The following is a 26621-nucleotide window of genomic DNA, read 5'->3' as shown; positions in this document are numbered from 1 at the left end:
TAGATCCGACACAATGCCTTTGGTCCCATAAACAGCAAAAAAAAACCTGGTGTTGTGCAGATATTAGATGATGATGTATGGAAGGTACAATAACAAAAACGTATGAAGGACGGGTAGGGAGACGAGTGGCAGTTATATATAAAAAGAAACTACTGGAGGGTGAGGGTATATGTTGCAGAGAGAGGGGGATGGGAGGGATGAGAGGGAAAGCGGGGAAGGTGCTTAGCTTCAGGAGACGCAAAGCGGGGTGGAGTTGACTGGCGGAAAGCGCTTTGATTGTGGTGTTGGTAAAGTCCGCGAACGTCTAATCATCATCATCAATCCCCAATTCAATCTCATCCAACCGCTTCTGCAACTTCTTCCTCTCAGCCTCCTCCAGATTCGGAGCAGCCAACCGCTCCCTGAGCGCCGCAATCTGCCGCTGCGTCCTCATCTCGTCCTCCTGCTCTCTCCTCAAAGCAAGATACGTGCCCTCCGTGATCTTCCCGCTCAGCAGCAACATCTCCAGCGAGTCCACTTTCTCCGGCGCGTGTTGCATGGCTTGCACGTTAGATGCGCCGGATTCCAGCCGCGAGGGGAGCCCGAGTTCCATGCCGACGGGTAGGAGACATGCCAGCGGGAACACACCGGCCGCGTAAGCTCGGTCGTTCTGCCCGAATGCGTAGCCGTCGTCGTAGGCGAGACGGACCGATACAACGTCGCCTGGTTTGAGCTCAATCTCGTCCGCCAGTTTTGGTTTGTAAGGGTGGATAACTGTGAACCGTTGGACCATGTCGCTGGACGACGTGCGGTTCCCGCCGCGACCCCGGACGTGGCCGCTGGATTCGTCACCGGTCATGATTTCACCGTCCCTTCCACGATTTGGCAAGTCGCTGGTGTGGTTCTCCGCGTCGCTTGGTGATGTGGAAATTGCGACAATCCCGGCGCCTGCTGCGGCTGCGGTCGCGCCCGCTGTTTTGGCGTCCATCACGCGCTGGTTCAGATCGGCAGGCTTCGCCGGGTCCCGCGCCGAGCGAGCGGGCCGTGTTGAGAAGTTCATACGCGTAGCATCGGAGGTCGTCGTCTGCGACATTTCCGGTGTCCCCGAACCTGCATTCGCCGCAATTTCAAAGTCTTCGATTTTCCGCTCTCTCTCACTGTTTCGTATCCGCCTCTTCCTGTATAGAAGGAACCCTCCTACCAAGAGGGCGACTGCTGCGATTGGGATGAGGACCGCCAGAAGAATCACCGCTTTGGTGGAAAGACCCGAGTCCGCCCCACTAAATACGTCGAGGACCGCAATCTTTGCGCTTGCCAGGCCGGTTTTTGGATCCACCGTCCCGTCGAAAATCTTCGTAAACCAAGGGGCCATTGCTGCGGAGGCCTCGACCCACAAAGGTGCTGCATTGGGGGACGATGTCTTATCGATCAGGAATGGGGTGATGGTGCAATTCGTAGCCTGGCATGTCACCGGGTCTATCAACGGAAGAAACGTGATATCAGCAAGGTTTCAAACAACAAAGGCACAACGAGGGAACGAATCTATACCTGCGGATAATGATTTGAGACTAGGAGGTGCCCCAAAACGAAGCGCTCGTTCCTTCTGTACGACAGGCCCAGTCAAGAAGAGTAAGGCTTCCGCGACAGCGCTATCGTTCTTGTTTTCTCCATGTTTCGTCATCGCGAGGTGATACCCACCAGGCGTCGAGTACATTTGCGTCTCCGCATTCGGACTATTCCCCGGTATCACCGCCGGGACCCATCCTTTCCCTTGCCATTGGGTATATGTCTGGTGCAGAGAGGAGAATTTCCCTCGATAGAATACGGAGTCGCCGAGGGTCCATATGTTCAGTGCGGTTCCATAGTCGTACTGCATTGAACGTTCCGTCATGAAGTGCGAGTCTACGATCCAAGACCTGAATTGATTCAACATTGCAGCATTCTTCCCTGTGTCAAAGGTCGGCGTTTGTGGGAAGTTTATCAAGGGAGTGGTGTTGTTGTTGTAAACAAGCTCGCCCATGAAATCCACCACTTCCTGACCTGAAATGGGGCTGTCAATAAACTTCTCCTGCGGAAACGCATCGCTGGGGGAAAACACACTTACCTATCATGCCAGACACGAAACACTGCAAAGAGCGCCGATTCACTTGCTCCGCCGGTAGAATCTTTTGACACGCTTCCACCATTTGTTGGTAAGAAATGGGGATGCTTATGTTATACTTGGTGAGTAAGTCGCTTCGCGCGAACAATGCAGAGAAGTCGTTCCAGAGTGGTATCGCCACTGCGTAGGGGAAGAGCTCGGTAAGCGTTGTGAGACTATAACCAACCGTTAGGATGCCGTGGTGCACATACTTAAGCCATCAGGCGAGGAGTCCGCTTCCGTCGTTGCCTCATTCTCGTCGTTTAAAACACGAGAGGCAAATAAATCCGTCATGTTGGAGTTCGTTCCACTGATCTCGTCCTTGAAAAGGTTTACGAAGTACTTATTTCCTGGCCAGGTGTCGAGCCATGATTGATCCAATGCGATGATATCGTAAACATCGTTATGATCCTCAATGTACTTTTTCGCGGTTTGGTAATAGGCTGCTGGATCGGCACTGAACTATAGAGATGAAGGCTTTCAGAAGTGTGGTTCGCTGAGGACGCAGGTAACGCAACACCCAATACGCTTACCGTCACACCCATAGACACTGTAATAGCAATGCCGGTATCCTTTTGGAACTGTTGTGTCAACTGTGTATACAGAGCAAGCTCGTCCGTGGCAGAGGTGTCGAACAATGGCTTTACCAGCACCGCAACTAAGCAAAGCACAAAAAATTCAATCAGCTGGTGTTCCCACCCTCGCCGTGGGGAGTGGGCCCAGATACGGTACCTTCCGTACGGGCCGCATGACCGGGAAGGCAACTCCAGAGTGAACATATTGCACTCGCTGCCAGGCAGCTCCAAAACGACGGTAGCCGTTGCGACGACCGCAGAGGTCGCAGCATCGGAGAAGAGCCAGTCCTTTGCCCTATACCTCTCAGAGAGTCCAACGGCGTATCTGTCTTCCAAGTTCGAGCGGTAAATGGCCAACAGCACAGTCCTGTGGGAGCTTCCCTCGCAGAGATTTGTCGATTGGTCCGCTACTTTAGCGTCACCCGGTTCGACGCTGAGAGATTGAGCTGCCAATAGAGCGAGCTTACTCCAAGGAGGCAATTCAACTACGAAGCCTCTTTCTGGTTAGCCCCGAGTGGAGAGCTTTCGAAGGTCCGGTCGGCAGCCGATTGCTGAACGAAGCGGCGCTGTGACAAGGCGATACTCCAGTGAGTGCGAGTCCAACGTGCAGGTGCCAACGGCTGCCGGTGCGGGAACTGTGAGGGGCACAGTATGTGGGTGTGGGTTACGTTGTTCGCTCGTACATGTTCCGGCAGCATTCGCCCTCCACCTTCCGTTCGGAGTGGCAGGCGCCTAGGTGAGCGCCGTCTCGCCGTGTGTGCGGGACAGCGTGGGAAATACCGACGGGACGGCTTCAGCTAACCCAATATCCAGATCCAACATGTTTGCAGGATAAACCCCGGGTCGGCCTCCATTTCCACATTTAGACATTAGGAAACGAGTCAAAGGACAACCAAAAAGGGCCTATTCTCGCTGCCCCTGATCCGGAGTCCGTCGACCCGGTGCAGGGCCTAGACTTTGGCCATTCCCATTGCGGGATTTGAGGATGTGCATAATAAATGTCCTCCTGGACTTTGGGACGGTTGGAGACACCCGATAACGCTGCATCGTTGAGGTATCCCTCACCTTCCCACCACAGCCTCACCGCCGAAGTTGGACCTGGTGGTTCAAGGTTTTGTGCGGTCGGGAAAAACCTTACCTCCTGTGTAAGGGAAATCCATTGCTATTAGGAGTGGTCCGTAGTGGGGCCGCCGACGAATGTTGACCCTTTGCGAACGAGGTACATTTGTGCGGCCCTGAAGGAACATGAAGGATTCCCCGTGTCTTACACTATGATGAGTCTCGTGTCGAAGGACGCCGCCGCGGATGCAATTCTCAGCTGACGGTCACTGTCCAGCCAATGCCCTTTTCGGGCAGCTACTGTGTGTCCACTTCTCATACCGTGTACGCCGCATCCAACGCTCGCAAGCTTACTCATTCCCCACATATGATAGCTTCCAAGCATTCGTCGTTTAGACCCTGCAGCAAAAGTCATCTGAGAAGGTCTTGCAGCCAACGGGCCTTTGGAAAGCTTGCTCTACTCCAGGTCGAACACCCACTCGCGCGTTCCGAACTTTGCACTCGAGCGTCACCTGCGTCAACGAGCCTTCCAACGTCTCACCACTTCCATCGGTACCAAATGATATGCAATGTTTTGTATATTTAATTACGTTTTTGTCATGAAGATAGAGAGAGAGAGAGTGGGGATGCCAACGGTTGTTGAGAAGATCAACAGTGAGAGGAAAACAGACACCGCAACACACACAAGATATACAATTGAATCATGTGATATAAGATGTGAGACAGTCCGCTTAAGCTTCAAGGGTAAGGGCGAGACCAAGCTTGTGCACGTTCTCGTGGAAGCGGGTGGTGTCAAAGAGACCGCCCAGGGAGAGCTTAACGCCACGGCGCAGGATCTGGGTGTAGCCGAGACCCAACAGTCCGCGGTTGTCAACCTTGGCCTAGGTGATTAAAAAAGGAAGAATTAGTGTATGCGAGTATGGATGGGAGAATGGGTGAAAATGGCGCCTTACCTTGAGGGATGCGTCGTTGTCAAGGAAGTACTTGGTTCCAACCTCGACGTGGACGGTATTGTCGAGGGACTTGACCCATGTTGCCTTGGCACCGGCCTCGACGTCGGCGTTGACACGGTGGAAGTAGGACGCGGCGAAGGTGCTCAGGGCGTTGGTGCTATTCCATAGAGAGATAGGAGGGATGAGACGGATGCCACAGATGGACCACAAGAGTAATCTGCAACTTACGCGTGAAGGGCAACGGAGTACTCGCGGCCGAGGTAACCGAAAGCCAAGTTGTACTTGGTGACGCGGGCATCGGACACGTCGTATGCAACCTCTCCTCCGGCCAAGAAACCGTCGTTTCTGAAAGATTGACGACAGATCAGTCAAATGTGCCATGTGAAACTGGTAGCAACTCTTTGCAGTACTCACGCGACGACGGCATCTCCGTGAAGGGTGGGACCCCGGAAAAGGTCGACGGACGTGCGGGTGAAGAGGTGGTCCTGCTTGTATTCCACACCGGCCTTCAGGTTCTTGGTTCCCTTGGCGGGGAGGAGGGATGCGGCAATGTCGACCTTCAGGCCACGGGCAAGGGTGTTGTCAAGCTCGAGCTGGGTGCCGAGAATGTTGCTGCTCGTCCAGGACTCGGTGAATGTAATACCACGGGCCTTGTCGATGTGCTTGGCCTTCAGCTCGCTGGCGATAGCGCCAGTCTTGTTGTCCTTGGCTCCCAAAACGGTGAATTTCTGTACAAAGGGGGGAACAGAGAGTCAATGGCCTGCTCAATCTTTCAACTTCTTTGACAATCGTCGTGGTAGGGCGACCGCGGCCACACCCAACATAGTAAGGCGTCTTCCGTTGTCATCGACCGTTCAGGCCCCTCCGCCGCCGCTGCACCCTTGGTGCGGCAAACTTCGAATCCGGCTGAACAACCCGCTTTCGCCCTGATACGTCGCATACGCTCCGTCCCACCCTTTAGCAGTCTTGCGCCTCGGTTCGCCATGATACGTCACAATCGCCCCCACAGCCGTCTTCTGGTATGTTGTCCGTTAATGTTTTACGTACCACACCGTTCGTTGTAACCGTGTTGACCTCGAGCTTAGCTGCCCCGACGGGGAAGTCCTTGCTTAGCAGGTCATTTGTGGTCTTTCCAATGTCAGAGAAAGCCGGAGGCACGTTGAACTTGAGAGGAACCGGGATGGCGATAGGGACCGACATATTTGTGTGTCTGTGAAAAGAGGAAGATCAGATAGGATTCCGGCGTCGTCGCGTCTGTAAGTGGCTGTAGAGATCTTGCCTGAGACTTACGTTGTGCTAGTAGTGGCGAGAAAGGGGGAAGGGTGAGGAGATGAGGCGGCCTTGAGGCGAGCGATGAAGATTGAGGATGCGGGTTAAGGGGTGTTTGCAGTTTGGGCAACGGGTTATAAGCGGAATCTCTCTGGGGGCCGAATGCGTCACCGCTGTCCGTGCGTCTCGTCTCCAAGGAAGGCGCCCCCTCTCTCTCGCTCTCTCTCTCACATGAAGCAATTAGCGCATACGCCAGGCCTTAGTCACTCGCGCCTTAACTCACAAACCGGCCGTTGCCTATTGGCCCCTTTATTATGACACTGCCCAATAACAACAGCGCTACGTCATGCACTTGACTTAAGATGCTAGCTGGTAGTATAAGTCTATAAGGCCTCCGTATGCTGCGCCACAAATGCAAGCGACGCCAGCTGCAACAAACGTGTCGGTGTAATGTGGCCCCGGGAAATCGGAGGACGAATCTAAGCCCACTTTAACCAGCATGCTAGAAAGTCACGTGCTCGCATGGGTACCGCGAATACGACAGCGCGGTCTGTCTGACGCGTAAAGCATTATCGGACGAAGTTGGGGAACTGTTGTTCGCACGACTCCCCGAGCTGGTTTTTCTTCGGAAACTCTTCATTGAGGGCGAGGAGATTCCACCTCGAACTCATCGCAGTGGGACCACCACGATTACCACATAACATGACAGGAACAGGATCCGCACATGGGAGCGAATCGGAGAGCGTTCAGGATGCCAGCTTTGAGACTGTGCGCGCGGCAGCAATATTGCTTTCGACGGACTTTGTAAATACCAGTGAAAACCGCTCACACTACAATCCATCGAGATACTAATGGTTTCCTTTGATTCAGACATTCGCATACTCGTCACAATATGCGCACGCTTGGGACTTGATATGCGCCTACCTCCATGCAAATGAATCGGCACTGCGCTTTTTTGGGCTAAAGAACATATCACTATGCGCCAGATCAATTGGCAGAACTCTGCTGCACATAGAGCAAAAGCAGAGGATTGTATCGAAGCTCATCGAAATTGTGACCGGTGATGAGGTATGAGCGATGGCAAATGAGTTCAAAGAATGTGGATGTCTGGCGAAGTCTTAGTCAATCGTCTTAAAAGTCCTGGAACAACAGATGTCTCGCTGCACAACTACTGGGCGAATTCGTCGAAGCAATGTGCGAAGAAGGGTTCCCGGCCAAAATACGGACGAGAGCCTTTGAAGCCGTCATTGGCGAAATTGCACGCACCTTTCCGACGGAACTCGGTGATGCGCTGAATCAGGACCCGACATTGCTTGACAGCTCTCACTATGTCGCACCACAGGTGTTCCGCCGACGAATAAGTCTCGTGCACGCCAGCGCCCTGTTCCTGCGGGCTCCTGAAGCGCAAACTTCTTCTTACATGGGATACATCGACCGCCTACTTCTCACGCTGTTGAGGAAGAAAGCGCATCCGTACATGCAAGCCACCGCGATCCACGCCATCCACACCCATCTCCCAGTCACAAACAGGAGCCGGCTGCGAGTGGAAAAGATTTTCCGCGAACCCATCGCAGCGTTATCCGCCGAACTCCTCCCACCACCGGAAATCATAGCCAGCTCGACCAATCTCTCAACATCCGCGACCGAAGTTCGCCGGCCTAGCCTCCTACACGGCGCAGTACCGGCCACATCCTCCAACATAAGCATGCACACCATTGTCAAGCGCGAAATCATGCAGTTTTGGGCGGTGTGGTACCCGCGGCCAAACGATAAAGAGCTCCAGAGCATAGGTACCTCAACCAGTCAGACGCCGAAATTGACGGGCTACGCTATGCGGAGATGGAACTTGTTGTCCTTGCAGAACTACCAGAGGGACCAGGTTAAGGCGTTTGCGGGACTTGCGAAGGCGTCCAAGAGAGTGGACATGGAGCAGCAGATGCCAGAGGAGCCGTATGACGAAGTCTCCCGGGCGTTTGCGTTGTTGTCGGACAAGATGTTTGAGAGGCCGAGCATCCCCGCTGCGGGCAGGAAAGAAGGTACCAGGTTGGCTTCTCCCCGCGCTCGTCATTTCGCTACCTTGAAAGATCTACTCACTCACACCCCTTTTCCGTCAAGCCAGCGCCACATCGCAAGACCCCTCTCAATCCCCACCTCCGCACACACCGACCCTAACCACCATCCACGACGCCCCCACCGCCGACCCCGACGCCTCAACCCTCACCCTCAACATGACACCCCCTATCCTCCTCTTCAACCGATACCCCTTCCAGAAAGACATCTTCCTCCAAAACAAATCCGTCACGCACGACGTCCCCTTTCGTTTACAAGTGGGCCCGAGCAGGTTCTTCTTTGCCACCCCGGCATATGGGTTTGTGCCTAAGGGCGAGTCGGTTACCGTTACGGTATATTTTACGCCGTGTCCGCAGGTTGTGAGGAAGACGCCGGAGGTGCTGGGGTTTTTGAGGGTTAGGGGGGCTAATGGGTTTCCTTATGAGAGGTATGGTCTTATAAGCAAGGGCGAGGACGTTTGACTCCATTGATGGCGTCTCATCTCCATCTCCTTTAGGATCTCATTGCGCGGCTATAATACACCAGCGATCAAAATCAGCCCCGTCAGGCTCGACTTTGGCATCTGCCCCATCGGCGACACCCGCACCATGGTCTTCATGGTCTCCAATCTCCTCCCCGTCGAATGCCCCATCGTCACCCTCGTAGCGCCCACAGAGACCAGCACAATGTTCCAAATCTACCCGACGCAGACCATCCTCGCCGCCCACGAGAAAAAATCCTTTCAGCTCAAATTTGTGCCCAATATTGAGGCAGAAGTCTCCGATGCATTACTTGTTGTCGCCCTTGGCGGCGAACTCACGAAGGTCTTACTGGAAGCCGTCGGCGGCCGCGCTCTGCATGTGCTGGACACCAGACTCGATTTCGGGCCCACGGATATATACTACAACCCCGTCGTCCGCAAAATGACGCTACGGAACCGGGACCGCAAACCGTTACCCGTGACCTGCATCGCCTCAACGAACGAACTGAGCGTCCACTACGGGTTGCCAATCACACTGGAACCCTTCGAAGAGCGTCGGATCAGCGTATCCTTTCTCTCCGGGTTCACCGGCACGCGGCAAGAGTCCTTGGTCTTCCACGCACCCAACAGCAAACCCGTCACGCTGGAAGCCGCAGCCTTCTCCGGCCCGACGCTGTGGATGCCCGTTTACGAACGCCTGATGTTCCCCATCGCGTCGGTGTCGCAGTTCACCTCCGTGCAGTTCCCGATCGTCAATTTCGCGGATACCCCGACGCAGTTTACGGTTTTCACCCCGCCGCTTGCGCCGTTTACCGTTGAGCTTGTTCCGGTGGATGTGGCGAATAGGAAGGGCGCTAACTCGCTGCAGTTGGAATCAAGGCCTTATGAGGGTCCCGACGCCGTCGGGCTATCCGTGACCGTCGGCCCGCGGCTGACTGTCCTCGTCAAAGTCAACTTCCTGAGCGTGGTGTCGGGGTCGTTCAAGAGCACATTAGGCGTTCAGATGACCAAACCGCGGAAATGGACGGTGGGCACGTTGCAGCTGAACGCGTTCGCGGTCGACGAGCCGTTCTTGTTGAAGGAGAAGTCCCTCGACGCTGTGCGGAAATTCATCGCTAATCCGGCGGAGGAACCCGCCACGGGCGTCATGCCCAAACGCGGGCGAGCGTCAACGACCGCCGTGATCAAATCGTCCGAAGTGCTCGAACTAGACCCACCCATCCAGACCATTTTCGGCGCCCATCTCAGCGGCCGGTTTGAAGATATCTGCGAGTTCGTCACCTTATCGAACCTGGGCAGCACGGTGCAGAAGTACCGGCTGGCGCTCAGCGAGCATTTCTACACGGATGCGCCGCTGGAAGGGGAGTTGGAGGGGTCGGCGAGCGTGGATATACCCATCAGGATCAATCCGTCGTTCTTGGAAAATGGGATTGGACCCGAGACGATGCATCAGATTATTTTGGGATCCATCACGGCGTTTGAGGCGAATGATAAGAAGGGCGGGCTTGTGAGTGCCGGATTGCAGGGGATTTTGGGGGATTTGGTGTCGTTGGAAAGCAGGGAGGGGATGGATACTGTGCATTATCCCTCGCTGAAAGTCATGGAGAAGCTGTCCCGGCGATTTATCCTGCGGAACCGGGCGCCCGTCGATGTGGTTTGGGAAGCCCGTCTCGTAACCGTCGGACAGCAGGGCACAGGCCTCGGCGCTGACGGGCTCCCGATGATCGTCCCCACAACCTCCTCTAGCTCCGACTGGTGTCCCTTCTCCCTCTCCGTCCCACGCATGAACCTAAAACCCTTCGAGATCTACACGGTCGATATCACCTTCCAAGCAACCTCATCAGGCGACTACCGCGCCAAACTCTTTATGGAATACACCGACCCAATCTCCCACATGGTCAACGCCGAACACATGCGCGGCCGCGCCAAACGCAGTCTCCCCCCCCTCGTCTTCGATTGCTCGGTAGGCGTGCAGGATCTCGCCTTCATGCCCGAGTTCCTGCACCACGGGGACGTCGAGATCGGCGAGCGGGTCTCCCGCCCCCTGACGATCATCAACAACCAGCAGTCGAGCACGCACTTGGTCATCACCACCCCGCCGCCGTTCCACACGTCGGGATTGACGGGGACGATGGTGAGAAGGCAGACGAAGCTGGAGCTGCCGGTGTTGTTTGAGCCGACGAAGAGTGGGACGTTTAGTGAGTTGCTGGTTTTGTCTTTTGGGGGGTTGACGAGGCCGGTGCCGGTTATAGGAACGGGGGGAAGGTCGGGGATTGAGTCGAATCTGGCCAATCCGGTGCGTGTTACCGCTGGGCCGTTGCTTGCTGAACTTCTTGCTGGTGATGAGAAACCTGTCCGAACGACGGAGAGCACGATCGATTTCGGGTTTGTCGAGATGGGACGACCTAAAGAGAAGATGTTCCGTCTCACGAACGTGGGTACGTTTGACTACTCTGTCAAGAACATCACATTGGACGACGAGACCCACGTGCAGTGGAAATTCGAGGAGGATATCTTGCTCGAAACGCAAATTTCGTCGGAGTTTGGCAATGCGCCGCTTGACGCCGTGGAAATCGACTGGGATGAAGTTGATCATAAGATCGGTGAGCATGCAGGAGGGACTGGGTTTGGACGGCAGTCTGTCGCGGCTTCCAGTGTCAACGCACCTGTACGGAGACGGAGGTACAAGTCGATATCAACCTCTGTGGTGGGTGGGCCGTCGGCTTCGTCCAAGGCGTTTCCGTTCCGGTTGCCGGCGTCGCAGAAGTGTATTATCAAGCTGTCGCTGGCAGGATTTGATGTGGTATGTATATGAGAGCCTGCAGGAACCCGCAGTGAATGTACTAAGGGTTGTTTTCCTTTTACAGCGCCAAAAGGGAGAGCGAAACGCTGTCATGAAGGTGGACGTGGAGAGATCGAACGGCGAGGCCGAGGCATATGTTTTCTGGATACATGGGAACATACAGCCGGCATTGCAACTTTGGGAGAAGAGAGTTGACTTTGGAGTTCGGGCGGTTTATATTCGACATGTATGTTTCCAAGTTGAATGATGCATTGCATGTCCTATCATCTGACCTTCGTCGCCTTACTTAGAAAACCGACATCAAGTTCACCAACACTGGGACGGTTCCACTGCCATGGACGCTGACCCAAGATTCCATCCGGTACCACCCCATGGAGAAGTTCGACACCGCCCCACTACCCGAAGACGAGAAGTCAATCCCACTCCCAATGTCCTTCTTCCCGACCTCTGGCAAACTCCTCCCGGGCTGCACCCAATCCGTCGCGGTGGCATTCACTCCCAGTCTCGCGCAATACGAAGTCAACTCCTACTGCACGCTCCGCACGGGCGATTTCGCAGAAAGCCAGATTGTGGTTCATGGAGTGGGCGCTTCCAGCCGATTGTGGATCGACGTTGATGAGCTGGACTTTGGGACACTGAGGATCGGGACCAAGAAGCATTTCAGGGTCTCGTTGAAGAACCGCGGTATCTTGCCTTTGAGGTACTTTGTGGAGTGCAGTAATACGCAGTTTTCGGCTGATCCCGAGCAGGGGATGCTGGAAGGCGCTGGGTCGGTGGAGATTACGGTCAAGTTCGCACCGAAAGCAGTGGGCCAGCTTACCGAAACCCTGAGAGTGCTGCCGCACATGCAGGAGGGATACACAATCGAGCCTCTTCTTGTGAGCTTACGCGGGATGGGAAGTTACCCGGAACTGGTTGTCCTCACGAAGAACGTGGATTTCGGCACGGCGCTGTTCATGACACGCAATGTCCAGCCCGTAAAGGTCCAGAACAAAGGGGCTGCCGAAGCCCACGTCATCTTCAGTTGTCATCACCCGGGCATCAGTCTCGACAACGATAAGGAGAACGAGGTTGTCGTCGTGGGCCCGAACACGATCAAAGACATCAACATAGTCTATGTCCCTCAAGTCGTGGAAACATTGAAGGCGAAAGCTTTCTTGAGATCCTCTGATAGTCGCGGTGATCACTTTGTCTTGTCATTGGAAGGGTCGGTGGGTGTGCCTAAGTTGGCATTCAATCCTCCCGATGCGATGCAGTCGCTCGACTTTGGTGTATGCGCTGTCAACGGGGTGTACAAGAAGATCTTCACGATGTCGAACGAGGGCAACATCAACCTGCCATTCATTTTGAACTTGGAAAACAAGTTGACGATCGGACATGATTCAGAGGGAAGAGCGGCATTGAGACCTGTCCCGACAAAGCCACATATCATAACCGCCGAGCCCACCAGTGGCTCCTTACATGTCGGTGAGTCGGTCGAAATCTGCATCACGTTCATCCCTGACTCCTTGGCAGAGTACGAGTGTCAGATCAATCTCAACTACGAGTTCAAGAGCCTAGTAGCGCCAATCAAGGGCGTTGGCGGCCGGGCCGTGCTAAAAATTGACTCGCCATTGAGCCTGATTGATTTCGGACTGTGCAGGATTCGCCGAACGTTCAAAAAGCCTCTTACTATATCGAACGCTGGCAATCTTGGCGTGGACTATCATCTGCGACCCGAACCGGAGGATGGAGACTGGTCGGTGTATTCGGAGTTGGGCCAGAGGTTGAATGCGCCCAGAACTAGCAATGCGGACTCTGGCGATGCGGAAGAGGAAGTCCGACCGTGGGTGAAGGAACTTGCAGCAAAGGGGTTCACGTTGATGAACCCGGATGGTCATTGCAAACCATACGGCAAGACTGATTTGTTCATCGAGTTCTCGCCTCTCTCGGAGGCCCACACAGAAATCAAATTCCGGGTTTATTTCGGGGATCAGTTTGAGGACATCAATGTCTGCGGGCGGGCGGCTTTCCCAAGGCTTATGATGTATGGCCAATCCGGAGAACTGCTCGCCGGTTCGGAAGAGATGCGTACGCTCGATCTCGGCGTCCATCCCATTCAATCGGAGCATGTACATACTCTTCAGCTCAAGAACGAGGGTCCTTTCGGCATCGATTATCTGGTGCAGCCGTTCAGCATTCGCGAATTCGACGTTCAACCGTTGCGGGGTTTCATTCCTCCAGGGTCAGCAAATCCTCTACGGGTGTACTTTCGCCCCACGTCGGAAAACAAGTTCTCAACGACCATAAAAGTGTTGTGGGAGAAAGAACCTCTCAGACTTCAAATGCTCGCCAGTGGCGGTATCGGGAAACTGGAAGTTGTATATGCTGACGACAAAGATGTCTCGATGAACGGTCTGGATTTCGGCATGGTGCCCTTCAATAGTGCCTCGGAGAAGCATTTCTTCTTATTCAACGTCGGAATGGTGGAGATATCCATGGAAGCCGTGGTCGACAACGACGAGTATGTCATGGCACTCGTTGGTGATCCCATCCCGCTGGAACAGCACAAGATGGCCGGTGCTCCCAAACCCCCTCCGCCGTCCAAGCGCACCATCTGGAACTGGTTCTCCAACATTCGCTCTACGATCGCTCCTGGTGTTGGTTTGGAGGTCGTTGCGCGGTTCGTCGCGCGGTCACCAATGATTGCGGCAGGGAGTATCCAAATCAGGTCGGAAGGAGGGTCTTATGTAGTTCCTCTGCGAGGCAAAGGAGGAACGATTCAGATCACGCATCGTGGCGATCTTAACATGGGTGATATCGCCACAAACCATGTGTATCGCCGTAAGCTTACGCTCGTGAATAGCGGGTCTATTCCGGCGAGCATTACGGCTGAATGGCTAGTAGTTGGTCATTCCAGCGAGACCTCCTCCTCGTTTGTGCAGTTCGACGAGAATTACTCCGTCCTGGATCCGAGATCTGGATGGGCTCGGCAGCAACTCTGCGCGGACCGGAACGTTCAGACCATCACGTTGACGGCAAAGAATAGGTGGCAAATGATTGCCATGATGATCCGAAAAGCGGAAGATTTGGAAGAGGAAAATATGGATGCAAACGCAGACCCTTTGAGCGCTCTCTGGGGAAACACGCTTGGAAAGCTCCGGACCTTGCTTAAGCAGCAGGCGCAGGCTCCCGGCGATGCTTTGACAACCGCCGACGAAGCCCTTTCAGCAACGCCTGGTCAAACCAGTGCGACTGGCAGTGCGTCGAACCTCAGTCAGAAACCTGCTGGAGCTGTTGGAGCTTCGCTTGGGACCAGCGTGTTGTTGAACCCGAAGAAAGGATTGCCAGCGCAATACTCGGCGTTCTTCAAGCGGCGCCAGATGTTCTTCCATCTCATCTCAAGCACCCAGCTGTCGAGCCAATCGCTACCTTTTATCAAACCTTACCTGAAGGTGGACCCGCCGATCAGCACTCTGCCAAGCTATGGCGAAACCACGTTGACCGTTGAGATCGATTTGTCTACTGAAGACACTTTTTTGGCCACGTTACTGATCAAGCCAGGCGTGCCCAATGCGTCAGTTCATGAGATCGCACTGACAGCCACCCCCAAAGCGATATCTGTTCTGTGTGACGACACAAGAATGCTCGACTTCCACCGCCAGCCACTCGGGGAATCGGAGACGATTATGCGCACTTTCACGAACGTCGGCCACAAGGATTTCAACTTTCAATTCCTCAACCCGAATGCCTCCCTCCGGATACTGCCCGCAAGAGGACACATCAAAGTCGGGCAAACAATCACCGTGCGCTTTACCTTTGAGCCGGTGGACGAGTCGATCCAGAACCAGGATGTCGTATTCCAACCGGACATCTCTCAGCCCATCCGTCTCAAAATGCATGGGGCCGGCGGGTACACCAAGGTCTCGCTATCGAGGTACCGCCGATTCGACTTTGGGCATTGCATGATTGGCAAGGACACCGTGTCATTCTTGCCAATTGTGAACGAGGGAAATGCCATGCTCCATTTGACGCGCTTCGAATTGCACGAGACAGATACTTTCTTCAAGGGGGAGGACTGGCCAGTGCGTCGGGTATCGCTCTTCCCGAACGAGGTATTCAACCTTCCGATTGTGTTCAACCCACATGAAGAGAGTCCGGCACCGGGTCGACTGGTTGTCGGGACCGCCGTCGACTCCTGGGAAATCGAGCTTGTCGGCCTCGGCCGAGAAGCCGTACTGATCGTATCGAAAATCCAAATGGAGTTCTCCGAATGTCTTATTGGCAACTCATACGAGCAGAAACTCGGGTTAAAGAACGTCGGGGATGTCAACTATCCCGTTACTTTCAAGCTGGACCGCGAGTTCCCCGATGTCGAATTCCTCCCGCCGTCCGTCGTCATTCATCCCTTCAATGAGACCGACATCATTGTTGCGTATACGCCGTCGAAGGAGACCAAAGCTACAATCAATCTGACGGTCTCTTCGCCATACAGTAGTCACAAGATCCCTCTAGTCCTACACGCAGGAACAGCCGTATTGGAGTTTGACAATGAAATATTGGATTTTGGCATGTTCGAACGCACAGCTTCGCCGTGTGTCAAGCTCAACATCACAAACACCGGCACCGTCCGGACGAGCTTCAGTGTGCGGGAGATGATGAAGCCGCCAATGTTCTCCATCGGGCATGCCAAAGGCATCCTCTATCCCGGTCGAAGCACGGCGGTTTCCATCACACACATAAAGCATGAAGTCGCTCAGTTCGAGGAACAGCTGATGATCCGCACGGACCTGCTCGACAAGCTGTACTACATCCTCGTGAAAGGCCAATGCGAAGAAGCGCTCCTCAGACCAAACGAGTTCAGCCTTTGCAACATGGGCATCTGTCCGGTCATGGAGACGACCACGAAGCCGGTCAGCTTCACGAACTACGGAAAGTTCCCGCTGCACTTCACCATCAAGAGCGCTTACCCGCTGAAGGTTTCGCCAACAGCTGGGAAAGTTCTTGGCGGACAGTCCAGCACGTTCTCCGTGGCATGGAACCCATCAGGAGGGTACGAGCTGCGAACGCACATTGCGATGGTCACCAACATCGGCACATTTAACATCGCCATTCGAGGCAAGGCAGCGTTCCCAGAACTTGTCATCAAAAATATGTACCTCGACTTTGGCGTGTGTGCAGTAGGACATTCCTACAGGGAGCCATTCACGTTGACGAATAAAGGAAAGGTCCCGGTTCACTTCACCATCGCTCCTTCGAGGGAACCGAGCTACTCCGTGGGCAGAGTCTTTGGGAATCTGGAACCGAAGGAATCGATGGACATTGACGCATTTTTCAAGCCAGCGGGTCTCGGCAAATTTGCTCATACGTTCATGATTGAGTGTAAAGGCATCAACTACAAGGAACTTGCGGTGATCGGAATAGGTGGCCTTCTCAAGCTGGAGTACTCTCCGTCGACGTTGGAGTTTGGTAAGTCTTCACGCTTGTATGTGCGGACGTTGTTCTCCAATTCTCTAACATCGGCTCTGATTGCAGGCCGCTCTCCATGCAATCTACGCATCTTCCAACCTCTGCTGCTCGCCAACAAGGGGGACGTCATCCTCCAGATCAGCTTCAAAATCGTCGACGCCAACGACGACTGTGTCATTACATTACCAGATCCAGTCACCCTGCGACCCAGCCGAAGCACGCGATGCTTCTTTGGCGTCGCTGCGATGAAGGTCGGGGCATTTACCGCGAAGGTTGCTGTGTGTACAAGGGAGAAGGTGTACAGCATCAATGTTACTGGTAAGAGGCACGCCATCAATAGAGACCATGTGCAACAAGAGTGCTCATGCGCATCACAAAACAGGCAGCGGGATCAAAATCGAGCTTGATCCGAAAAGCAAAGAGGTCCTGGAGACCGAGAAATTGTCGATAGTAAGTTGCTGTTTGCTTCTAAAACAGGGATAATAGTTCGCGAGCCATCGCTCTAAGCACAGTCGACCAACAGCTCACAGCCCCTGGCCCACTGGACTCCGAACTCCGCCTAGGCGACCTCGACGAATGGATCAAAAAGTTCAAGAAGCGATACCTGCTGGACCAACTTATCGGAGAATCCCTCAGTGTCATGTACACCGCCGCACGGGGATTGTCATGCCTGGCATCTACGCCGCAGGTGCTCAAGCGCGCCCATGCGATCGTGGTCGCGAGGCATGTAGGAGGTCCGCCTAAACAGAGGCAAATCGCATCATCAGCGCATTCGCCAGCGCCGACGTCTCCAACGCCCGGCACCGTAGCAGAGGAAGCTGGTAGTACTGTGGCCACGGCGTCACCTCCCGCCACGGACCAGAGACCGCGAATCCAGTCCGAAGGCGACCCATTAACCTTCATCGAGCATCCCAATCTCGGCGACGGCGATGTGGTGCCGAAGAACGCCGTGAGGATCCCCGGTCCGCCGCCTGCGCAAGAAGAGGAGGTCGCCGCTGTGCAGGTCGTGACGCGTGAGGAGGAGAACCCTGCCCAAGAACAGAGCGTCGAACGTACATCGCGGCCACGGTCGGCGGACACGGCGGGGCAGACTGGCAGGGACGCAAACCCGTCATCACACTCGCCGTCCGGTGATCCCGCAATGGAGGCTACGCCTGAGACGGGCGGCGACTCACCGAACCCCGAATTCGAGGCGGCGCTGGATCTGCAACTGCAACGGCGGATGGAGATCGTCACCCAAATCGAGGAGACGTGGAAAGTCCGGCATTCGGTTCAGTCGCACACTGTCGGCGCCTTGGTCGACTCGGTAAGTACCTACCAGCCAGAGACAACATGCGATAACGCATGCTTACATCTTTATCTTTTAGTTCATCCAACTGAAAACGGCGGAAGTGCCTCTCCCATCCATCTTGTCGGAAGACCCCGTCATCGGCAGCGTGCTCACATACCCTCTGGTTCAGGTATGTCGCCAACTTCATCCAATACATTCATATCACGCATGTATTGACCGTATTACAAAATCCCACAGATCCACCAACTAGACCTAACCGACATCCTCGACGCCGAAGAGCCCGCGACCGACATCGACCTCGGGTTCCTCCTCACACGCCCGCCGCCGTTCAAGGAAAACAAAGAAGCTACTCCGGCCGTCGTGAAGGAGGATATAAGGACGAAGGGGAAGAATCCGTGGAAGACGTGGCAGCCGTTGGAGAGACGGATGAGGAATGCACCGACTGTGAATGCTTTTCGGTGATACTGACATGAAGTGAGGGGAGTAGAGGATGTGGCAATCATTTTGGTATCATGTGTATATATTATGTTATGTGTGTGAGATAGATATTTACTACATCTCTGGATGTACAACAAACCTAGAAGTAAAATGAGTGTCAGCAGCATACAGAGATGAAATGTGTCTCTCGGCAACGTCTAGGCCGGCAAAGTGGGATCAAATTCCCCCTGCAGGTATTAAAAACATGGTGACAACTCACAAGACCGCACGAGAACATTGGGTAAGAAAGATTCTACAGCTGGGTGGAGTTTGTGTATCTGGCAGGCCCAAAATAAGCTCAGGGCCAGGTTGCCATTACCCATGCTCAAGTGACAAGAAAGGACTTCTGCCCATGCTTTTGCAATTACAATAATGCAACAGTCAGAAAAAGTCCGACAGCTGCAATATATGAGCCCAAACACATATGATGTGTAATTGTACATAGTTGTGCATAATCTACATACCTCCGCAGTGACTACTGGGATGCACAGACAGTGTGCCGTCATCAACAAAACTACCAGGAAGCGCAGACATTGTGCAATCATCAGCGTGCTTGCCATGCTTGCTAGGAGACCACTTGCAGAGAGAACAGATGTATCGCTGCGTAACATCCAGGATTGTCATATGGTAGAATTCCCATAATGGTGTGAAGACTTGAGGGGGGAACTTGACGGAGACCTGAAAGACTGGTGTCTTGGCCGGCATAAGAAAGTTCAAACAGGCAACTCGGAGTTCGCATATCGGGCATGCCAACAATAAGCCCAGGGCTGAATTGCTGTCGCCAAGGCTTGAGCGACCAAGAAGGTTCTCCTCCACTCATTCGTCACCGATGATGATTGTGCATGACAGTCCCTCAGCATAGGTTGTATGGTGGTTTTCCTTGTCCTGTGTGGTTACGACTTCCTGCCGAGCCTCGATTTGAAGTGTATTTGATTTGTTTGAGGTGGTTGAAGTAGACACAGAGCCGTGCAAGTTGATAGTCTGCAGACGCGGTGAAATAGGGTTTGACAGCGGTAGAGGCAACGGCTCGGTTTCGTCCTCCCTACTCGAATCCTCTCGGACGGACGAAGTTGATGACACGGGTAACTCAACGTCCGGGGTGGAACAGTCGCTCTCTATCACCCCGCGCCGTGGCCTTGCTCTCTTCGCTGGTGGCGGTATGTTTGTTGGTGGAGCGGTCGAGACGTCGTCATCGTCCTCGGCCCGGGCTAGTTTCCGCTTCACACCACCTCGTTTCTTCAAGCAGGTTTCGCATGGACATGGAGCGGGTGACTCGGCGAAGGCGTTGACGCGCTCATGTTCTAGGTGCACGGCGTACTGTTTCCCGGACCGCCATACGCCCATGACACCCTTTGCGGACAATGTTAATGACACAGCGCGTAATGTCGGATGCCTCCTGATATCAGTGACATACCTTTTTCAGAAGGTAATAATCATACACCTTCCGTTTGGTTTCGACCTTGCCTCTCCGTATCTTTATTAACCGCACGTCATCAGGTAGCTCGGAGCGACCCATTGCTTTCGCCCAACACTTTTTGGTTCTGGCGTCCTTTGCATTTGTAACGAACTCCAGGCGCGGGGGTCTGTGGCCCATGTTAGAAGTCAGGAGACCGTCAACTGCACAGAAACGGTAAACCTCAACGTACATGTCTTCAAAGCCAGCGTGCTCCAGCAGTTTCGCATTCCAATACTCCCGCCCATAGTCTATTATGATCTCTTCGTCTTGGAGTATGTCCTTTGTCGCCACGACGTACACAGCCTCTTCCCTGTCTACAAACGAGGCGTTGTGTGGCTCCAGATACTCCAACTCTCCGTCCTCAGACTCGGGAAGCTTGACACTGTCGTTAATGAATCGGCCCTAAAGGTATGAAGGTGTTCCGTCAGTGCTCTGTCGGGGCTGTCAAACCGGCCTTTTCTGTCGAACCCACCGGATTGGTGTTGAAAGGAACAACGACTGTGCCATATTTCGTATAGAAGGAGTCGTCATTCTCAGGGTAATCCTTATGCGCTTTTAGAGAGGACATAGTTCTCCCGTGATAGTGGTCCAGGTATGACCCTTCCGGTATTCGCTCTTGCGCACAAAACAGCCCTTTGCCGTGATATTTCGAGTCGCCTGTCCGCACCCGCACCGTTTCGCCTGACTGCTTCCAGGTGACTACATACTCTGTGTCGTCTGTCCCAGTAATTCGAGTCTTGGTGTATTCGACCAGAGGGAGGTCTTTCGGCATGCTGTCTCTGCCTCAACCTCGACGTCGGGGCGATGTGGAGAGTGGTTTTGGCAGCTGGTTAGCGCGAGTTCAACGGCGACGTTTGCTGTTATATAAAGGAGACCTCTCGCTGGGGGTCCAACCGACTAGGGCGTAGCAAGTATGCGGAGGCTGAGAGCGGCAGTGCGGCAGAGAGCAGAAAGGGGCGACCAGGCAGTGAGGCGATTGGCAGAATGGGCAGAAACCAGCTGTCCAAAATGGGAGATGTGAACTGTGGGGGCAAGAACCGCCATGTCTGCGAAACTCGAATGGCCTTGAAATCAAGCGCCCGCGTCCCATAATCCCATGTGACCGGCGTTCAACACGTCATCTGAATGGCCCAAGATGCCGCCTTCACAGTTAACGATATACCCTGCTGTCATATCCTCACCATGGGTGTGCGTCAAGGAACTGTTTGCCGCAATGCCTCAATACGGCCTTTCTTCACATCATAGGAAACATGCGGTGGCCCAGGCGCTGTCAAATCCAGTCAATTCTTCCCCCATGAGCACACCACCTGGGGGAAATTGGTGACGACATTGCTTCCTCATCCCCCTTCATAGCGGAATACGAGGTTTCTGCGCCAATGTGGGGTACATCAAAGCGGCGAGATACGAGATAAACGGTTGTGAAGGAGAGAGATACGGATATGGTCTGTTTGAGATGATAGCGGCGGTTGGGGCAGTTGTGAACTTCGGATTTGGTTTCTTGTCTACAAAACTCTGTGGAGGCAAATGGCAAACCATACTCAAATGCGGTTATGAAACTGACGTAGACGGTCGTCATCTTAATTGAGCAGGTCAACTGACAGGACTAATGTAGAGGTTTCTGGGGCGCCGCCACGTATAAAGAGCAGACTGTTGGCTTGCACCTCCCTCCTGCCTCGTCGCTGAACCTCCATATCCTCTTCAACATCACACTGAAATTCTATCACATATCAATATAAACCAAGCCAATCGCAAAATCTTTTTCGAATCAGAACATCAATGTCAGACACAACCGACATCGAACGCCAGCGCGCCAACCGTGCCCGCGAGCTCGCCGCCGCCGTCCAGGAAGGCCGGCTCCCGACCACGCAAGAGGCCGTGCAGTCGTTGCAGCATGCGAAGGAGTCTGAGACGCTGCGGAAGGTGCAGGGGGAATTGAGTCCTGGAGGTCGGAAGGTGAGTAAGGGGTACACTGGTGGTGCTCGTCAGTGAATGGATGTTGATCTTTCTGATTGGATGTGTAGGTTGCCGCGGACGCCCAGAAGATCATGGACTCGGCCGCGAAGCTTCTTGCTGAGACTAACCCGGATGATCAGCTTCAGAAGGTGATTTACCACAGCAAGCGTAAGTGTTCTCGGTCGGCGATCATCTTTTCAAGCATCCACAAACCTACCAACCGGTTTCATCCCTCACATCAACAGAAGCCGCATCCTACCGCCCCATGACAGCCACCGAACACTCCGACGCCGCCGACCGCCTCATCAAAGCCGGCTCGCGCTCCGCCGAGCTCGCCAAAATGATCATCACCTCCCCCGAGTTCCGCAACCTCCTCGGAGACCTCACCGACATCGCCCATGAAATCGTCCGAAGCAACATCGCCTCTGCAACCGACGACGTAGCTCAGGACCCTAACGCGCCTGAGGGAATGCGTCAAGGTGCTGGTAAGGCTCATGAGGCTGCGCAAGACACGAGTGGGGAGAATGTCCAGCAGAAGGCGGGTGAGGGTTTGGATACTGCGACGTCGGCTATGGGACAGGCCGGTGAGGAAATCAAGGGGGTTGCGGGGCAGATTCAGCAGGCTGCGGGTGAAAAGCTCAATTCCAGGTCGTCGCTTACCGAGACCGCCAAGACTGCCGTTGAAACCGCCGCTCAGCAAGCTGAACAGCGTCTCCCGTCCGGCACCGTAATGGGTCAAGGTGAAGAGCAAGTTCAAGACAAGGACTCGGATGCTCGCGAGACCGGTGCCCGCGCCGGCAAGAAATTGCTGCAGATGCCTGAAGAAAAGCGTCGCGACCTTATTCGTCGTCTCAAGCAGGTCATGAAGACCGTACAGTCAAAGCCCGAGTTCCAGAGCGGTATCGATGAGCTACTCGACTTGCTTGCCCCGCTTGCTATGCAGGCCAAGACCATGGCGTCGACTGGCGTTACCAAGGCTGCTGGTACCGACCAGCAGGGCGGGGACCAGTATGACAAGATGCATCAAGACCAGGGTATGCGAGGCACCGAGCCTGCCACGGGCCTCACGCCCGCCGCTACCTCTGCCACGGGAACGACAATGCCCAGCGGTGAAGACTCAGAATATCAAGGCCTCCGCCGCGACTCCGGCATCGGCGAAACCCAAGCCACCAAAGAAGCCAAAGCCGCCTTTGAAAACGCGAAACAGCTCGTCGAAAACTTCGCCGGCGGCCGTTCCCTCGACCCGCTCATCAACGCCCTCCGGGCCATGGCGGCCGACGCCCAACACGACCAAGAACTCGCCCAGTTCTGGTCCGACGTCACCACCTTCCTGCACAAATCCATTCGCGAGCCCGGCTACATCGAGAACCCCAACTACGAAAACGAGGGCCAGGAACTCATCGACCGCGGCCGCGCCCATCTCAACAAGTACAACGACCACACCCAGACCGTCTCGTACGAAGCCTCCACCTTCGTGAACGCGTTGAAGAACAACCCGACCGCCCAGCGCTTGCAAGCCGATACTCGCGCCCTCCTCGCCGACCTCTTCCTCGACGAGCGCGGCAACCCGCAATTCAAACCCGACCTCCTCCGCGACCTCTCGCGCTGCGTGCCCATGATCGCAGACCGCCTCGCATACATCCCCATCCCGCGCATCGACACCGAGGACGAAGACTCCCACATGATCTTTGACAACATCGTGTTGCATTCCACCATCTTGCCCAACTACGTCCATGTCGTGACCGACACCACGATGGACTCCACCGCCGCTACCGGCGAGGAAGCCGCGGTCAAGCTCGCGAGCCACGTCACGCTTGACATGTCTCACATTGAGGCGAGCGCGCGCGACATTGCGTGGATGTATAAGAAGAAGCGCGGGTTGATCCGGTTCGGCGACGTCGGGTTGGCCGATTTCGACATGAAGGGGGAAGGCCTCCACGTTCGCATGACGCTCGTTCCCGGGATGCAGACGGGAATGGGCGAGCCCGGACACCTGGCGGGCCGATACCTCCACCCCGCGGAAGTCAAGTGCCGCGTGAAGGACTTGGATCTTCGCCTGCATGACTCGCACCATGATTTCTTGTACAAGATTGCCAAGCCGATGATTAACCGTACCGCGAAGAGGCAGATTGAGCTTGCGGTTGAGGAGAATTTGCGTCGTGCCGTGTTCAGGTTGGATGATCAGATGGCTGAAGGTGCCACCGCTGCCGAGGGTGGTGGTGGTGGCGAGGCTCCTGCTGCTCCTGCTGCTCCGGCGGCTCCTGCGCAGGAGGGTATGGCTCCTGCGGCTGCCTCTACTTGAGCGGTATCTCTTTCTTCGCGTGCCTGCTTTCCGTGTAGGTCACTCATTTTGGTAGTTCTGGTATGTTTTGGGCCTATTTTCCAGCGCAAATGGTCTCTATTACCTGTCTATGTAGTTGTTAGGAGTAGTTGCATCATGGTTTTGCGATGTATCCCGGTCTTTTTCTTTCTACCCTCTCTTGCCTCTTTTTTCTGAGTGCGCTTACTCTGTAAGTTTCATTCAAATGAACCAACCCGAAATTTCCTGTACATGGTTCGGGCGAAGGCCACATCGATCGGCAGAATGGCTAGAAGAACTGTCAATGAACGAAATTCGACAGCGCGTGCATGACGCACACATGAGCTGGACATGCTGGATAGAACGCCATATTTTGACCATCTCTCCCGAGTCTCAAAGGCCGATCTAAACCTCAACAGCACACAATTTGTAGCTCATGCACATCCAATAGTGTTGTCACCCTCGCACAGTCAGATAGTGAGTCCAAAAAAAAGCCATCTACATGTTGCAAGTCCCGGAAAAAGATCTTCAAAGGAAGGCAGTGTACACGAAAGGGCTGGAACGTGTCTGATATCGCAGGGTTGCAGCGGGCGTTTGTTCGACAGATGTTTATCATGGTAGGGAATGGGATGGGATGAGGGTTCAGGAGGTGGGAAGGTCTCTGTCAATCAGGCATGTGGTGGGAAGGCTGGGTCTTTTAGCAGGCCTCGACGATGCGCTTCTGTCCTTGTTCTGGGATAACGTTGGGGAGGAATGATTAATCGGATGCTGTCAGTGTCTTTTGATGTCCCACACCTTCTCGAGTCAACCGACTCACCTGATATATGGCGACAACGTATCATACGCCGCCCTCAACTCCTTCTCCGCCTTCTTCCTCTCCCCCACTTTCGCCGTGTCCCCACCCGCCCAAAGCCGCGTCGCGTCCTCAAACGCCGCATACGCACCCCTAAACCCCTTCCACGCCTTCTCCTGCCCCTCCGTATCCGCCCTCAACCTCTTAAACTCCTTCTCATCCTCCTCGCTCGCCGGAATATATTCATAATCCACCGCATCCCCTCCCAACGCCTGCGGCAACTTGGCAGAATCAATGAAATCCGGCAACTCGTCCATCTTTACAAACTGGATCTTTGACACGACCACCGGGTCGATCCACGGTTTGATGACCACCCAGCAGCCGTTGAACACCCACGGTGCGTTGACGACGAGCGCTTTGCCGAGCGATTCCGGGTAGAAATCTTGCATGCATTGAAGAAGGAATTTGAGGAACTCGTAGTCCATGTTCTTCATTCCGAAATTGGTTAGGTCGAAGACGATTGTGGCCATTTCTTGTGGGGGCTGCAGGAGTAGGCGGCCGGTTTCGAGGGTGAGGACTATTTGGTTCTTGCCGAGGTCGTGGTTCACGGTGTTTTTGTCGTGCAGGGCTACGTGGATGTAGCTGTGTAGGGAGAGATGTTCACACATGAGTGATGAGTGATGAGTGATGAGTCCGTTGAACTTGCGAAGCGAAGCGATTGATGGTTGGATGGTTGAACGATGAGGTTGGGTGAGGAGATTCTTGCGCCTTTGGCGCAATATGGTGCTCGCTTCGCTCGCAAAAGATCTGACGGTGGCTGAGGGTCGCTAAAACCCGTGCGTAGGGGGATTGCGCCTTTGGCGCAAAGGACTCGGTCCGCTCGCTCTGATCGACCTCGTTAACGCTCGGCAGACTTACGCAACAGGCCGTCCATCTCTATCCGACCCATTCCCATAATAACTCTTCCCACTCTCCAAATCGGCCACATCACAAGCGCGTTCACCCTCCTTCAACACCTCATTAACCCCAAATTCGAGGCGCCATTTTAATGTCGCCACGGTCATTGCCACCGCCTTTGTGACATCCCATTTTCGCGCTCTGAGGTAGCGAAGAACAAACGTGTCTGGCCTGTGTTCTGCGCAGGCGAGGTAGAGCTCTTCTGTGAGGGTGGTTGGGTCGGGTTGGCTGGAGAGGGAGGTTGCGAGGTCGATCCAGAAGGTGCGGAGGGTCTGCGGGCGGGAAATGAAGCGAAGGTTGGGTTCAGTGAGATGGTTTTAGATAAAACTGCTGAGTATGAGGCCTTTCAACTTACCTCCTCCTGTTCTGGTGACAGGTTATCTGCCAAGAGGAGGACCAAACGATGATTTGTGAGTTCGCGTGCGCAGACATCTTGGGTCAAGAAACCACTCGTACGCACATACCTATATGGCCCGGATCGTTAGAAGTCATCTTGACAGAGTACGTATCAAGCCTATATATGGTTGGAAAGTAGCGAGAGGCGTATGCAGGAGGGGAGCCGGGTGTTGTGGTAGTAGCGGTCGCTGATGCACGAACAAGCCCTGGACGACGCGTTCGTTCAACTTCTGGCGGAGGGCC

General features: G+C 54.4%; 7 protein-coding genes across 7 annotated transcripts; 2 read left to right on the top strand and 5 right to left on the bottom strand.

Moving 5' to 3' along the window:
* Positions 1 to 304: 304 nt before the first annotated feature.
* Positions 305 to 4253, bottom strand: EV422DRAFT_614365 (uncharacterized protein; the record flags this gene model as incomplete). The annotated part of the gene is made up of 7 exons (XM_053073922.1): positions 3833 to 4253; positions 3760 to 3792; positions 2653 to 3194; positions 2332 to 2581; positions 2084 to 2260; positions 1528 to 2019; positions 305 to 1455 (listed from the first exon to the last, which is right to left on the bottom strand). The coding sequence occupies exons 1-7, from the start codon at positions 3939 to 3941 to the stop codon at positions 305 to 307; spliced, it is 2754 nt and encodes a 917-aa protein (XP_052926447.1). The 5' UTR covers positions 3942 to 4253.
* A 51-nt stretch (positions 4254 to 4304) lies between these two features.
* EV422DRAFT_525448 (eukaryotic porin/Tom40) lies at positions 4305 to 6240 on the bottom strand. Its single transcript, XM_053070053.1, has 6 exons — positions 5997 to 6240; positions 5754 to 5916; positions 5121 to 5434; positions 4935 to 5051; positions 4707 to 4863; positions 4305 to 4634 (listed from the first exon to the last, which is right to left on the bottom strand). Exons 2-6 carry the CDS (start codon positions 5904 to 5906, stop codon positions 4485 to 4487), a joined length of 891 nt encoding a protein of 296 aa, XP_052926446.1. The 5' UTR covers positions 5907 to 5916; positions 5997 to 6240; the 3' UTR covers positions 4305 to 4484.
* Positions 6241 to 6589: 349 nt separating this feature from the next.
* On the top strand, positions 6590 to 18615 carry EV422DRAFT_414299 (uncharacterized protein). Its single transcript, XM_053067054.1, has 12 exons — positions 6590 to 6779; positions 6846 to 7043; positions 7114 to 8011; positions 8091 to 8472; positions 8542 to 11308; positions 11373 to 11534; positions 11599 to 16756; positions 16823 to 17074; positions 17139 to 17206; positions 17280 to 18062; positions 18124 to 18216; positions 18285 to 18615. The coding sequence occupies exons 1-12, from the start codon at positions 6678 to 6680 to the stop codon at positions 18507 to 18509; spliced, it is 11088 nt and encodes a 3695-aa protein (XP_052926445.1). The 5' UTR covers positions 6590 to 6677; the 3' UTR covers positions 18510 to 18615.
* EV422DRAFT_414330 (uncharacterized protein) lies at positions 18616 to 19366 on the bottom strand. The gene has a single exon (XM_053067056.1). The coding sequence runs from the start codon at positions 19133 to 19135 to the stop codon at positions 18722 to 18724; it is 414 nt and encodes a 137-aa protein (XP_052926444.1). The 5' UTR covers positions 19136 to 19366; the 3' UTR covers positions 18616 to 18721.
* EV422DRAFT_414311 (uncharacterized protein) lies at positions 19238 to 21001 on the bottom strand. Its single transcript, XM_053067055.1, has 4 exons — positions 20453 to 21001; positions 20171 to 20382; positions 19939 to 20107; positions 19238 to 19874 (listed from the first exon to the last, which is right to left on the bottom strand). Exons 1-4 carry the CDS (start codon positions 20750 to 20752, stop codon positions 19341 to 19343), a joined length of 1215 nt encoding a protein of 404 aa, XP_052926443.1. The 5' UTR covers positions 20753 to 21001; the 3' UTR covers positions 19238 to 19340.
* A 755-nt stretch (positions 21002 to 21756) lies between these two features.
* EV422DRAFT_566462 (uncharacterized protein) lies at positions 21757 to 24235 on the top strand (the record flags this gene model as incomplete). The annotated part of the gene is made up of 3 exons (XM_053072439.1): positions 21757 to 21933; positions 22002 to 22101; positions 22179 to 24235. 3 exons carry the CDS (start codon positions 21757 to 21759, stop codon positions 24233 to 24235), a joined length of 2334 nt encoding a protein of 777 aa, XP_052926442.1.
* Positions 24236 to 24585: 350 nt separating this feature from the next.
* Positions 24586 to 26617, bottom strand: EV422DRAFT_525442 (phosphatidylinositol transfer protein CSR1). The gene is made up of 5 exons (XM_053070052.1): positions 26447 to 26617; positions 26338 to 26363; positions 25944 to 26254; positions 25050 to 25667; positions 24586 to 24964 (listed from the first exon to the last, which is right to left on the bottom strand). Exons 1-5 carry the CDS (start codon positions 26472 to 26474, stop codon positions 24901 to 24903), a joined length of 1047 nt encoding a protein of 348 aa, XP_052926441.1. The 5' UTR covers positions 26475 to 26617; the 3' UTR covers positions 24586 to 24900.
* Between the last annotated feature and the right edge of the window lie 4 nt (positions 26618 to 26621).

Source organism: Fimicolochytrium jonesii, assembly GCF_025526975.1.
Source record: "Fimicolochytrium jonesii strain JEL569 chromosome Unknown EV422scaffold_8, whole genome shotgun sequence".
NCBI lineage: Eukaryota > Fungi > Chytridiomycota > Chytridiomycetes > Spizellomycetales > Powellomycetaceae > Fimicolochytrium > Fimicolochytrium jonesii.
Note: the sequence above shows the minus strand (reverse complement) of the source record. Positions and strands in the feature narration are given on the sequence as shown.

Bases quoted from the DNA above. Each gene is read 5' to 3' on its own strand.
- EV422DRAFT_525448 (XM_053070053.1), bottom strand. From the start codon at position 5,906: ATGTCGGTCCCTATCGCCATCCCGGTTCCTCTCAAGTTCAACGTGCCT. The intron at 4,864-4,934 runs GTAAGTTGCAGA...TCTATGGAATAG, and splicing joins TACTCCGTTGCCCTTCACGC to CACCAACGCCCTGAGCACCT. The intron at 4,635-4,706 runs GTAAGGCGCCAT...TTAATCACCTAG, and splicing joins ACAACGACGCATCCCTCAAG to GCCAAGGTTGACAACCGCGG.
- EV422DRAFT_525442 (XM_053070052.1), bottom strand. From the start codon at position 26,474: ATGACTTCTAACGATCCGGGCCATATAG. The intron at 26,364-26,446 runs GTATGTGCGTAC...TCCTCTTGGCAG, and splicing joins TAACGATCCGGGCCATATAG to ATAACCTGTCACCAGAACAG. The intron at 26,255-26,337 runs GTAAGTTGAAAG...TCCCGCCCGCAG, and splicing joins TGTCACCAGAACAGGAGGAG to ACCCTCCGCACCTTCTGGAT.
- EV422DRAFT_414311 (XM_053067055.1), bottom strand. From the start codon at position 20,752: ATGCCGAAAGACCTCCCTCTGGTCGAATACACCAAGACTCGAATTACT. The intron at 20,108-20,170 runs GTACGTTGAGGT...CATGGGCCACAG, and splicing joins CACGCTGGCTTTGAAGACAT to ACCCCCGCGCCTGGAGTTCG. The intron at 19,875-19,938 runs GTATGTCACTGA...TTGTCCGCAAAG, and splicing joins ATTATTACCTTCTGAAAAAG to GGTGTCATGGGCGTATGGCG.
- EV422DRAFT_414330 (XM_053067056.1), bottom strand. From the start codon at position 19,135: ATGTTACGCAGCGATACATCTGTTCTCTCTGCAAGTGGTCTCCTAGCA.
- EV422DRAFT_414299 (XM_053067054.1), top strand. From the start codon at position 6,678: ATGACAGGAACAGGATCCGCACATGGGAGCGAATCGGAGAGCGTTCAG. The intron at 7,044-7,113 runs GTATGAGCGATG...TCGTCTTAAAAG, and splicing joins AAATTGTGACCGGTGATGAG to TCCTGGAACAACAGATGTCT. The intron at 18,217-18,284 runs GTATGTCGCCAA...AAAATCCCACAG, and splicing joins TCACATACCCTCTGGTTCAG to ATCCACCAACTAGACCTAAC.